The 14128-nt window shown below is 32.6% G+C and overlaps 1 protein-coding gene across 5 annotated transcripts; it reads right to left on the bottom strand.

Moving 5' to 3' along the window:
• Nucleotides 1–2240: 2240 nt before the first annotated feature.
• Nucleotides 2241–10912, bottom strand: LOC130449468 (zinc transporter ZIP1-like). 5 transcript variants are annotated; one of them, XM_056787306.1, is made up of 5 exons: nt 10804–10871; nt 9126–9307; nt 7772–7901; nt 5484–5609; nt 2241–3353 (listed from the first exon to the last, which is right to left on the bottom strand). In XM_056787306.1, exon 5 carries the CDS (start codon nt 3347–3349, stop codon nt 2315–2317), a length of 1035 nt encoding a protein of 344 aa, XP_056643284.1. In that variant the 5' UTR covers nt 3350–3353; nt 5484–5609; nt 7772–7901; nt 9126–9307; nt 10804–10871; the 3' UTR covers nt 2241–2314. The 5 variants fall into 5 exon arrangements, with proteins under 5 accessions (XP_056643284.1, XP_056643281.1, XP_056643283.1 ...); XM_056787303.1 differs by lacking the exon at nt 9126–9307 and having other exon boundaries at nt 7772–7913; XM_056787305.1 differs by lacking the exon at nt 9126–9307 and having other exon boundaries at nt 5484–7901; nt 10804–10912.
• Between the last annotated feature and the right edge of the window lie 3216 nt (nt 10913–14128).

Here is a 14128-nt window from a genome sequence, read left to right as displayed (position 1 = left end):
TACAATGTGCATTTTTCGAAAAAATGTAAAAACATGTCAAACAATTTATTTTGTGCTGCATATTTTAGTGTAAGTCGAAAAAATAAGACATCAAAATTGTAAAAGTTATAACGTCATCAATATTTTTTAAATAGAAAGCTAGTTTTTTTATTTTATTGCATAAAGATTTTTTCCGCATTATGATAAAATAATTTAAGTAATGGAAAATGAATTAAACGATGTACAGGGAGATGAGACTGCGACCGCGATGTATGTTCTTTCTATATCAATTGCAATATAAAAACCCTTGCTGATAATTTTTTTTATCTACCATAGGCGTGGATACCTCATTTTATAAATTTATTATTTTTATGAATACTTTTACTATACTGTATATGTTATGCAAGAAAGTATTCTTTAAAAGGCAATCGAATCATTATAATTCGGACGGCATTATATGCCGTTATTTAGACAGATGCACTAAATTGTAGTTCTACTTGAAACTTAGAAAATAATAATTATTATACCTCGTTAACTTAACTACGTGAATATTAAATTATAAAACGTAAATAGACGAGTAAAATGTAACTGCCTGTAAGGGAGTATGGTTTAAACAGGGTACCAGACGTGAACTGAGCCCTATTTGTACTCCATTCGCTTTTTTGGATAACGAAATTTCAAGCAAAAGCAAAGCAAAAAATATGAAGGAAAATGAATTCTTTGCAATTAAAACACAAGAAGATAAACATTTCAATTCCATAGTATCTTTTTAAAGAATAATCATGGAAGTCAGAATCATCTAAACTAGAGTCATCATTTGATTGAATTATGATGGGTTGTAAAGAGGGTAATACCACATACTCAGAAAGTCTAGCATAATAACTGCAGACACAACATTTCGATTTATTTTGGAATTGGAAAAACAAGATACAATTTTAAGTATAGAACTGCAAGAGTGAAAGAAAGACGCAGTGAAATTACTTACAGCTTCCAATTAAGTATGACCAAAAATTGAAAACGCCCAATTCGATATTTGTGATGCCAAAAAAGAATAAGTTACAGCGAGAAATGAAAAACATTGTATGCGGAGTCATTAAAGACGACGCTGAGAACAAATAACTTTTAGATGACGTAGACGTAGATGCAGATAATAGCCAACAATCTCTGGAACATAATTCGACTTTACAAGAGGAATTAGAAATGCAGCTAAAACAAAACAATAAAGATTAAACTAAACAGACATAAACTATAAAAGAAAAAAATTTTGATAGAATATCAAAGAAAAAAATGGCAGCATTTGAAACCGATGAAGAGAAAGAAAAATATTTGATTTTGTAGCACGACTATTTATCAACTATAAAGCCAACAAGTTAAGAGGCCTTTTTAGCCGCTGGCTACATATAAGAAGTAGGTTGGGATACAAAACCATCGATGCCATTTGTTTTTTAAGATATGTTTAAAAAGAGAAGTGACTGATTTGATTATTTCATGTTCGTGACTGATTATTCGATTATTTCATATTTCTAAAGTTACGAATAAATATTTAGCAAGAAAAATTACAAGATTATTAGTAAACTAAATTCATACGATACTCTTTGGAATACAAAAGACTGATTATAACTATTACCTATAACCTCAGATAAAGATTAGAATTATTATTTTTAGTTAACAAGTATAGTACAAAAGTACCTACAAAGGTCAACCAAATATTGATATTTGGACCCTTTATTAATAAATGGGTAGCCAAACTGGTAAGTGAGGCGTTGTTAATTTTTGTATTTTTATTAAAAAGTTGATTATAATCATAATAAAGTTTATTATTTTGAATTCCATAAAAAAGCTATAAATTACGCGGTTTGCTACGAAGTATAATTTGTTGCTAATTATACCTTATTTTTTATGATAATAAATGGTATCTATTTAAAAAATTTCAGATAATAACTAGACCTCGGTTTTCCCTAGGATACCAATTTTGATCCCAATGTTGATATCGAATACATTGAGATTTCCTGATCTGATATTTATTCATCATTACTCGCTATGTACCCTAGATCTCTGGATTTAACTTCACCAGTGTTAATATGACTTTCCCCAATTCTTATAACTGCTAAATTTGTTCTCTTATTTTATCTTGTATGTAAACAAGTTTCTCAACTTCTCCTTCAATCGTATTACTTAGAACTTCAATGATCTCTCCTTCATATCCTTTCTCTATTGCTTTAACTGGTATTAGTTCAATTTAGAGTATATAAAAGTTAATTGATATTCAAGACACATGGAAATTTTTCTCTTTATTTATAAATATAAAATATATACAAATATTTCACCAAACTCGTTACGTACCTAGCAAAGTTACACCAAACATCACCAAAAATCCTAAAAGTACAGCCCCATATTGTTTCATGCCGCTTCTTTTGTCTCCCTGTAATATTTCAAAAAATACCACATACATCAAAGTGCCAGAAGCTAGACCCTGCAATATCACAGAAACTACGGTAGTAGATGAATCATTTCCCGTGCTTACTAAAATTCCTATTCCTATACCTAAAGGACTAACCACCGCAAACATAAAAACAAAAACAATTACAAATAAGGTTTTTAAACCTGAAGTGACAAGTTCAATGCCGATACAAAATGCAATCACGAGCTTATGAGCACTAACAGCTCCAAACATGTACCAAACAGTATGAGATGATGATTCGAGACCTACAGAGAGACCTTCAAAGAGTTCATGAATCGATAAAGCCAATACCACTAATAATCCTCTTATTACAGTTACTGCAGAATGTTGTGCTGTAGGCAGTGGTAAATGAGAATGCTCTCTTCGAGCATGTGAATTTTCATTTTGATGAATAGCTAGTGCTAACTGTTGACGTTTCAGTAAGTCTTCCTCTCCTCTTCTTATTGAAACACTACGTCTTATGGCTATTTCTAAATCCGCTTCATGTTGATTGTCTATTCCTGCTTCAAAATTTGGGACAGTTTCTTTTTTATGTAAATATACGTGGACGCATTCTTCGATGAAATACATAGTAAAAAAACCAATACACATTAAGACCTCAGCATAAGGTATTTCAATGTCAGGCGTGAGATTCAGATCTTCAAAATGCTCATTAACTTCCGGTAATAAGTGAACGAATGTTGTACATAGCAAAACTCCACCACCCAATCCGAGTAAAAATTTAACGGGAGAGTTATTTTTTGCATCAGAATTCCATTTGAACCAATGATTCAATTTTATAGGTAGATTGCCAATTACAAATGAGGCCAGAAACAAGACGCACATTGCTGTGATTTTTGCTATAGTTGCATTTCCTTCGGGCTCTTCCTCATTTTCTGTTATCTGTTGTAATGTTCGGAACATGCTCATCTTCCTAAAACAATAGGATTATTTGGAAACATTATTTGAACTACAAGGGTGGGTGATTTTTTTAATAAAACACAATTTTTTTGAACAAGATTATTCTACTTTGTCGTGGTCACTGCAAAATTCTCTGAATGGTATGAATGGTATAAAAATTTGATCGGAGAAAAAAATCTCGCATTAGATTTGAGCTGTGAGGCACTGTTTTAATAAATGATTTCATAGACAATGGATTTGATTTATAGAATGGCCTGCCAGACTCCCAATATTACGCCACTGAGTTGGTTTTTGAGGGTTTAATTAACAAACAAAATTTATAAGACCCTACCCGCTTCGTAGTAGGTAAACAACTAAGGCGGCCCACGTAATCAGATCACGATACTGGAGTTCTTGATCACAATCACTGATTGATGTATCATGCTGTGAAATTACATATTGAGACTTGATTTCGTCAGTACATGTGTAATAATTGCCACGTGAATATGTGTTAAGTTATTGCAGCCCTTTTCTTAGCGCTTACTTTCAAGAAAAGGATACAAAAAAGGCGCTGGGCTGAACAGTAGTTACAAAAAAGAATATATATAATAAATACAATTTACTGTTGAAGATGATGACTACAAAAACATTACATCATCGTAGCTGTTAAATCTTTTACTCCTTATTACGGCCAGATCATGGATATATGAAGGATTTTTAATCTCTGTGAAGCCGCAGACTGGATCATCTTGGTTATATTGACAAGAACAATGGATATATTAAGTCCAGTTGATATTTCTTCAATCTTTTCAGTTCATATACTGCTCTGCTTTAATTTTTTGAGTCCATTTCTCATCTTATACTTTTCCAAACTTATAGAAGTACTCATATATCCTTTCCTTATGAAGTGAGGTTTTCATGAAAGAAACCGCATTATTTACTCGTATTTTATGTTGCTTATTTATATTTTACTATAAAGTGAGGTGATATCAACTAATTTGTGACTTCAGTAGACCGTCTATCCTTTATGGAGGAGTCCTTGAGCTCCGATGTTACAGCGTGTGTCATCGCCGTTAATCTTGCACATAGATTAATGCAAAACTGACTTAGATTGACGCGATTCTGTACTCACATGATCAAACTTGGTAGTGATCACACGACAAACATGGGAGCTTTTTCGCAATAATACTAGTATAGTGTTATAGTTTAAAAAATGTTTTTTGTGTGTATTATACAAGCTTTGAGTTAGCCAGAAAGCTGCAAGGAAACCAAACCCATTTATTGGGGACATTGCGAAATACTAAGACTATCCATAGACATTGTTCAAAAGCTGAAAAAATAAAAATTGCTAGTGAGCTGTTATTTAGTACACAAATGGTAAATACCAATAATCTTTATAAAAGAATAACAAAAATGAATATCGCAATCACTGATTCTCAAGTCAGTGTAGGTAGCAAAGAAGTTACAGACAAAAGAAACTACGGCTGGTGCTGATTGAGAGACGCCAAAACCAAAAAACCCATTGCCTAGTGAAGAAAGAAGGTCCAAGTCCCAAGGTAAGGAAAGATTGTGTAGGGTACAGTAAAAAAATCTTGTATAAACAAACGGACCAAGTGAAAGGTACCTTTGGGCCTCGGAGAAGGTTGAAAATAAATACGTCGTGCGGTCCATAAGACAGCTCTGGACAGAGGGGAAAGTGCAGTTGCGGGCCTATGGACCACACCGGAGCTCAACGTTTTAATATTAGCTATGGTAATTGTATGAACCAACAACTACTCATAGTTCGATCAAATATACAGCTCTGGACAGAGGGGAAAGTGTAGTTGCGGGCCTATGGACCACACCGGAGCTCAACGTTTTAATATTAGCTATGGTAATTGTATGAACCAACAACTACTCATAGTTCGATCAAATATACAGCTCTGGACAGAGGGGAAAGTGTAGTTGCGGGCCTATGGACCACACCGGAGCTCAACGTTTTAATATTAGCTATGGTAATTGTATGAACCAACAACTACTCATAGTTCGATCAAATATACAGCTCTGGACAGAGGGGAAAGTGTAGTTGCGGGCCTATGGACCACACCGGAGCTCAACGTTTTAATATTAGCTATGGTAATTGTATGAACCAACAACTACTCATAGTTCGATCAAATATACTTACCGCAGTTTATCTGCAGTTCCAAATCTTCTACTAAAAATTGTACAATTTCAACTACCGAATTACTAGCGGGAACGGTTGATTTGAAATTATAATTATATCCAAAGAAGCATTCAATCATAGATAGATCTGAAATATGAAAAAAATGGCAGTAAGTTCAAATGGAATAATTATGTCCTGATGTAAGTAATTGGATAGTATCTGATTAATATTTAGGTTCCGGAAACTGTAACTATCTAAAACGTTATCTTCACAAGACATACCAAATGTTTTAAAAAGCCATTTAAGTGCAACTAATTTTGTTATCTTCAAAACAATTTCGTGTGTTAATTTATCATTGCTTCTAGAAACTGTACAAGCTCAATAATAGCTTCAAATGTTTTATCCGTACTCTGTTCCATCGAAAAGAACCATTTGTTATTGGTTTGCTAAATTTAAACGTGGTCGTACAGAGATCGATGATGGTGAACGTTCTAGTCGTCCAAATAAGGTGATTACTTACTTATATCTAATCGTAAATTGAAATTACTTGAGATAGCTAAGGCCATAAGGTATCAGAAGACAGGATGTTTACAATTATACATGAACATTTGATTTTAGAAACAGCTAATTTCAAAATAGGTGCCGCATTTACTCACAGTCGATTAAAAGCAACAACGTGTTGATGATTTAGAACAGTGTTCGGCCATGTTTACATGTAATAAATCAGATTTTGTTTTACATCGATATGTTATATTGGATTCATCACTTTACTACGGAATCAAAACGATCATCGCCTGAGAGGACTGCAGCCGGTGAACCACGTCCGAAACGTCCAAAAGCACATTAGTCAGCTGGGAAGGTTATAGCTTCACTATTTTGGGATGTACATGGAATATTGTTCATCGACTATCTCCAAAATGGGGAGACAATCAATAGCGAATTCTACATAGAGTCATTGGATTATTTGAATACAAAAATCAAGGCCTCATGTTTCGAAGAAAAAAACACTATTCCAACACCAAGACAATGCGCCGATTCACAAGTCAATGTCAACAACAAATTACACTTCGAATTGCTTCCTCATACACCTTATAGTCCACATTTGGCCCCCAGTGACTACTGGCTATTTGCTGATCACAAAAAAATACTCGCCGGTAAGAAATTCACCTCAAATAAAGAAGCAATTGCTGAAACTGAAGCATATTTTGAGACAGAAACATACCCTTCTTCAAGTACGACATCGAGGAGTTACAGAAGCGTTGGAATGATTGTATTGCTTTTAAAAGAGATACATTTATGAATGAAATCTATTTTTGGCAAAGAAAATGTGTTTTTTTAGTAAGTCGCACAACTTATTGAGTGTCATATCTTCAATAAACCATTCAAAATCTCATATTATGAAAATTTGAGAAGAGAATATATAATAACTAAATAGAAACACTACTGGTTAATTTTTTGGTAAAATAACAAGAGATTTTGCCGTAACTCTGGGATAAATCAGCCAACAACATAAAGGCGTTATAGAAAATGATTCCGTGTAAAACACAGTTGTAACAAGAACTGATGATTTGAAATTTTTAATAAAATAGAGGGTAAATCAATAGAAAAATTTAAATTAGTTGTGGTAGTTTGAATCTGACTACGGTACTTGTTATAGAAGTTTATCAAGCAGATACGAACTAATATCAATTTTATCTCATGTTTAATAGAAAAATAATTTAAACTCGACGAACCTGACTTAAATAAACAACCTTAGTCGGTATTTAGTTAACACTTGAAGCTAGTAATGAAAATACTATTATACTGATATCATATAAACAGATCAACTACACTTTTCACTTGATATTTAATATAAATAAAAAACAACTCAACAAACATTCAATTTCTATTTGCACTCTCAATTACACCGTCGCAATTTAAGCATATTATTACATTTTCTCGTCAATATGGATAAGCTTGGGATGTGTTGTTATTACATATCTCTATTCCTTTTTAAAATATTTCAGTTTATTTATCACGTGGCCAAGTAAAATTATGATCAAATTCATATAGGAGTAACAAATACAAAAGTGAATTTCATGTTTCTTCTCAATAATCCGGGTCTTGTTCATATTCTTTGTGATCATAGTTAATCTTCTCTAATAGTACTCACATACCCAAATTGACGCAGCTCTGAACTTCTTGCAACTCTCCACAAACGTGGATCACTCACATGCAATCCCCTATTCGATAATCAGTAGCTCGGTCTTATATACTTCATCTGTATACATTAAAAATAAATAAGATAAATAAAGTTTGATACATCTTACCACATTCGTTCTGGATTTAGTGACCATAATTTGTCCTCATTTGGCAGAATATTGTTTATGACTGTATTCTTGAAATTGCCAGACGTTTAAGACGGCTAATTTGAGTAAAGGCACCTACGGGATCTTTTCCCTGAAAAGTGACCTGAGAGATATTTTTTAGTGAGTCGACTCAAATATGTAAAATGTTCAACAACTACTAAAGTGTTTAATTTCATAACCATAACCAAGTGCAATTTCCTATACTGTGTAGGTAAGAAATCGGAGTGTCACGAAAGAATACGTGATACTGGAAACGTTCAGATAAAAACAGCCGGCTTATTTAAAAAAAATGCCCCATTATTTGCATTGAATAGAATATGTGTGTATAAGTGGTTGGGACTGGTGACAGTTGTGTTTCAATGTATTTTATTTAATGCTTATTATAATTATTTTATTTAATTCTATCAAATGTGACACTTAAGTCACTCCTAGATATAAGGAAACGTCACATTTTTCATAACCTTCATATATCAGTTATTAAAAGTAGTGATGTGGAAACTTCACGTAACTGTTCAAATTTCAAAGAATAATTTATTAATTACTGTAAAAACCGACGATTATATAATTATTTGAACTTACAATAAATTAACTCATTATTTTAATTCAATAGTATTTTAAGATTATATATATATATATATATATATATATATATATATATATATATATATATATATATATATATATATATATAAGAAATACAAGGATAAAGTGAAAAGTAAACCGAGCGCCTTGTATTATGGAGATGTATAATTAGAAGGCGTCTTCTTTGCCAGTTTCAGTTCTGTAAGAATAATACGACTGAATATATGTCTACTCTCAATTCAAACGAAATCCAACCAAACATTTGTATGAAAAGTTCAATGATCCAAAGCACACCTCATCAGTTGTGCGTTTACAAAAAAATGGTTCAAATATTTTGATGGAATTATTTGTGAAGATGATAAAATTAATGTACTTTTCAAATCTCTGAGTTGATCACATTCAATGCTTAGGTAATTTTTCACTTATTTATATTTGATATTTATACATTGGTATAACTAAGAATAATTAAATATGTTACCAATGATTTATTGCATATACTTGCTTTACAGCCTCGTACTCGTACATGTCTAATATTGCCTCTGTTTGTCACCTCTGATGACATTTATGCCAACTGTCGGTGTGCTCTTTGATGGTAATTATATAATAACACTACTATTTGAATTATCTTTATTAAAAATAAACCAAATAATACGTTTAAATTTAGCGGTCGAATGTCATTGTACCGATATGATTCAAACCAAAACTTACTTAAGAAAAGAAAGAAACATTATACCTTGTTTGCTTAATTAGCTTTATCGTTCGATAAAAAGATCATCATTTTATGGTTTTGAAGAGATTTTATTATTCAATATACCCTCTTTAAGTTCGATGCACTTGTCACAAGTTATTGATTTCATCCCTGAAGTGAGAGCCTTTCGTTTACTATTTTGCCACAAGCAAAATTCTTTTTGCATCCTAAAAAACATTCATGCTGACATCTCGCCCAATTTTAAGAAGATAAATCGCTTTAGAGTCCAAGTTTGTAATACTCATTATCCCATTTTATGGATTGGGGATCATCCAGGTAGAACAAAGTCTCATCTATAGTTATAAAATTCTTTTTATCATTTCTAAAACACTCCAAATATTGTTGAGAAAGTCTCTACTATATAATTGCTGGTTAATCGATATAGAAGATAAGGTCGTCAACTCTTATTGAATAGCCGGTTAATCTTGAGCAATCTTTCTCTATTACACTACAAACCAACTTGACAAAACAATTACAAATATTGAACTATAGTCTAAAATAATCACCTAGTTATAGTCTTCATAATTCTAAAAATTGTACTAACTACATTTATCGGAAGGAATCACTTTCGGAGTCAGTCGCAATCGTGTCGAGCCCACCTTTTGACTACCGCCTCCTAACTTCCGAGTTACTACTCTGGGACATCAGCTTTACCAATAAGTCACGTATGCGAAGTTATCGACTGAAGAAGTTTCGATCGTTGCATTATTGTTGTGTGAAAATGACTGATGAAGAATCATGAGGTTACAGCCAAGACCAAAAAAGAACGTCAAAGTGAAGACAATATTGACTTATTATATTATGGAAGAATACTACGTTGCAGTACTGAAAATATGTCAACACCATTGGCAAGAGAGTATTCCTTCATTGCAACAATACGCCAGCACATTAATCGAACCTTGTGCAATAATAATCAGCAAATAATTGATTCATACTGTTTCTCAAACCTCCATAAGGTCCCTTCTGATTTTTGTACCTGTATTAGAATAAAACTATCTTTCAAATAATCTGTTTATTAACATCTTTTACTGGTAAATTAAAGTGTACCTTGATTAACAGCTAGACATAAAAGACTATATAGGGTTGAAAGTTGGTCGACAATGAGAACCACTTTATTCACACCTACGCAGAAAATGTAGTTTCAAACAACTTTTGGACTATTTATTCTCTTGCATGTTTTAACTTTTAGCAAAAGTTTTAACGTTTGACTATTTTAATGCATTAGTGTGTTTTCGTGACATTAGGAACGCGAATAAATTTTTTTCAAGCTTTGGATCGAAGAGGAACTTCTATATTTTATTTATGATAGTATTTTGGATAATCCTATAATCCTTTTTTTATCTAATTTGACTGGTTTATTGTAATAGGGACACCATCAATATTTGTAGGGCAGCTTAAATAACACGTAAAATTTCTCTCAAAAACAATCAAAATACAAAGTCTAGACATAGATTTGTTTATTTTCGTTATGAATTCTTAAAACTGTCTATTTATATATTCACGAAAATGGGATAAAAAGATCGAAGTTTTAAATCAAAAGTAACCATTAATTGCAAATTTGATAATCCGTGATTAATCGGGATAATATATGCTGATTTTCGCTACATGAATAGCATCTACTGTCGGTCTAATAGGAAATTAATGAAATATTATCAAAACTTACATTGAATTATGACACTTCATCCTCTAAAATATCAGCTAGTGATGTATATTTAAAAATATCGAGACTTAACTAATTTCTTGATATTAGATCTTTTTATATTTAATAATTTTAATCGTACAATTACACAAGATAACGCAAGTAACTATCTCATTCGAGTTAAGGATAGGAATAATACCAATTTCATAAGATAAATCAAACATCGAAACTGATATGTAGTATTAACCCATTTTATCATAAAGTTATATACCAGATTGATCAATTATAGCTCCAAGTGATGACACATACGTGCACGATTTGTCAGAAAACTAACTTTTCAGAAGTTGACAATACTTTCGTTAAGGTCTACAACATTTTTGCGCGCGGGTTATACGTGATTTATTTTTATTGCTTTCGTACCCAGAAATAATAATTAGAACAAAAAATACTTCTGAATTTGTTTTTATGAGTATAAAATCAATGAAAGTACAAAGAAAATCCACAAAGAGATAATTTATTAAGACATATCAAAAACCAACAGTTTTAAAATGGAGGTAAGAAATTTTAAAATGATTTTTTCACTTTTTCTGTCATGTTCCCTAGAAGTTTCTCTTATTAATCCCCACATATAGGCTTCCATCATGCTTTCAGTATACTGGCCTTGGTAACGTCTCTCAAATTCCACTATGTGTTGGTGGAAGCGTTCTCAAGAAACCATTCAAGATATTACTACCGAATCTAGTAGTACAGAATTTACTTTAGAGGATACCATTGAAAAGGGTGAAGCAACAACCCAATCTCAATCAGAGACACAAACTGATTAAAAAACGGATACATATAGTAGTATTGAACTAGAAACTACAACTTTAGAATTAAAAGCAGAAACTCAAATGAGGCATTAACACTTTTGCTCCAAGTACCTCGACAGATTGAGATACCGCTACAGTTGCAGTTAAAACAATTCAACTTACAACAGAAGAACGAACTACTTTGTATCCATTGAAGGAAAATATGTCCACAATAAATGGCGTACAAACAAGAGACAGAATAATGCCGGCAACTGATCTTCCAAAACCAAGCCAAAATGAATTTGTAATTGACGAAGCATTAGCTGTTGTAACTACATCAAATACCGATGATTGTACAACGGATTCATCGTCTGTACCAAATTCGGGAAATATCGGAGGCATCATAAAGGAAAAATTGCCGCTATTGTAATATCTTCAGTGGGAGCTATTACTTTGAATCTATTAGTTGGACTTCTGGTAAGTTACTTATTATTTTCAAAGTTATCTAGATGATAATGTAGCATATGCATTTTTAGAGACATTCTACATTCCATGATAGATTCGTACTTTACAGCTCTATGGTTTCCAAGAAAACCATGAACAACATCATTAAAACTGATCCAGGCTTTTTTCTCTTTATTGCTGAGTAAATATCACAATACTTATTTTTTTTATTTCAGAGCCAACAAAGATTCCAGGTTCAGTATTCGCCTCCTAGCCTCTATATATTTAATTGCAGTTAACAGCATTTTAATACTGTCATCTTTGAGATGTACGAAATGTGCTAATGGAATCGATGGAAATTTGTTCCCATTTGTAGAACTGCTTTCAGACTTTTAGTTAAACTGTCAATAAAACGACGCTATTCGGATGTATGACATGGAATACCAATTTCTTCAAATAGACCTTTCACGTCATGGCAAAAACAAAGGGCATCTTCCTTACTGAAGAAACAAGAACGTTTCCGTTAACGGGATAATCGAATATCCATTTGTTATCCGTGATGCTAGTAACTCGGCTTTACTTTTTGGAGATTTGGAGATTTTAGTCTCTTATTAAGTCATTGAGATCTTTATAGTTGATGAGGTGTGGTTTTTTTGGTTTAAATTCAATAACGAATTCAGTATGTTCAAATACAGATGGACATCGTAATTTCGAGCTGCGTTGAGAGTGCAGTTGCTTTTCCAATAATGGCGGAGCAGGTGCAAGATTTTCTTCTGTATGTGGTATTGGAGAAGATGTGGATGGTAGCTCAGGATAAGTTGCTGCATATGACATTTCACTGCCAGGTAAAAGACGCTCACCTTAAGCGACGGGTCTAGACGATTCAAAATAATTCAGTTCAAAAAAATATTTTTAAAATTCTAATACCTTCTAAATGATAGAAAAAATATTCATGTAGTTCTAATACGTACCACTTTTTAATATCCTGTTTAGATCCTTTATTGTGCGCAGGTAGTTGGGGTATTGGATCCACCTCTACTTATTAACAGGAATATTCTATAGACTGCCTAATTTATTCTATTAGTTCACATTTAAGCTTTCAAATGAATGCTTCCGTGTTGTTAAGAACATTTTTCAACAACAAAAAAAATGACAAACCACATTTTTGAAAATAAAAATGGCTGACCTTATGTCTTTTGCTGTTATAATCGGATATTATATTGTGGGCATCCCATGTGCGTTATGTCAGATTTAGCATGTCATTGGTTCAGTGGATGAAAGGGAAGAGACAAATTATGCTTTTTACAGTTCCAGTGGTATGGCGAAAGTTATTATAAAAAAAGCTTAAGATCGAATATCCACATTTACAATCCGCTATAAGACTTGTTCCTCTCAATGCAGAATTACCAATACCGATGGTGCCTTTGGATTGGCAAGTTATTGTTTTAGTAAATAATGAAGATAATAACGGTTCTTTAGGAAGTCCCGAACTTACATTCAAGCTTGGTTCCAGTTCCGTCTAGCCACATTTGATTGTTCAAAAAGAGTGAAATGATTTAGGATTTTTCAAAGCAACACTCGAAAATTTGGAATTCCCGATCCGCTACCTGCGGCATATATGTGACAATCAAAATTTCTCGCTATTTTAGTGGGAATTCGTGAAAAGTTTACGGAATATTGCCGCGAGACAGTCGTGCAGTTAATGAACACTATGCGAGGTAAATTTGGCCGAAAAAATCCGAACTTCAATCAGAATCTCACAATGTTTAGTTGTTTCTTCTTGTAAATCTAAAAATATCTTCATATTAAACTTGGACAGATGAAAAACTTTGTGAACACTATGAAGTCTTTCCCCAGTAAATTGACGCTAAGTTACAGAAAGGTATTATTATTGGGCCACAAATCAGAAGATTCATTTTGAATCGCGTTGGTAAGTGTCATGAGGGAATTTCTGGGTAACAATATGAAGGCAAACTACAACAACTTTTAGATACCGATAAATTGCTTAGCTGCCGAATATCATTAAAAATTTCTTTACCCCATTCCCATTAATCATTTTTTTTTATGAGAATTTGTGAGCTGTTAGCGACGACCACGGTGGATTACAGCTCTTTATT

Source organism: Diorhabda sublineata, chromosome 10 (assembly GCF_026230105.1).
Source record: "Diorhabda sublineata isolate icDioSubl1.1 chromosome 10, icDioSubl1.1, whole genome shotgun sequence".
Classification (NCBI taxonomy): Eukaryota; Metazoa; Arthropoda; class Insecta; order Coleoptera; family Chrysomelidae; genus Diorhabda; species Diorhabda sublineata.
Note: the sequence above shows the minus strand (reverse complement) of the source record. Positions and strands in the feature narration are given on the sequence as shown.

Excerpts from the sequence above, each read along its gene's own strand:
- LOC130449468 (XM_056787305.1), bottom strand. The coding sequence starts at position 3,349 with ATGAGCATGTTCCGAACATTACAACAGATAACAGAAAATGAGGAAGAG.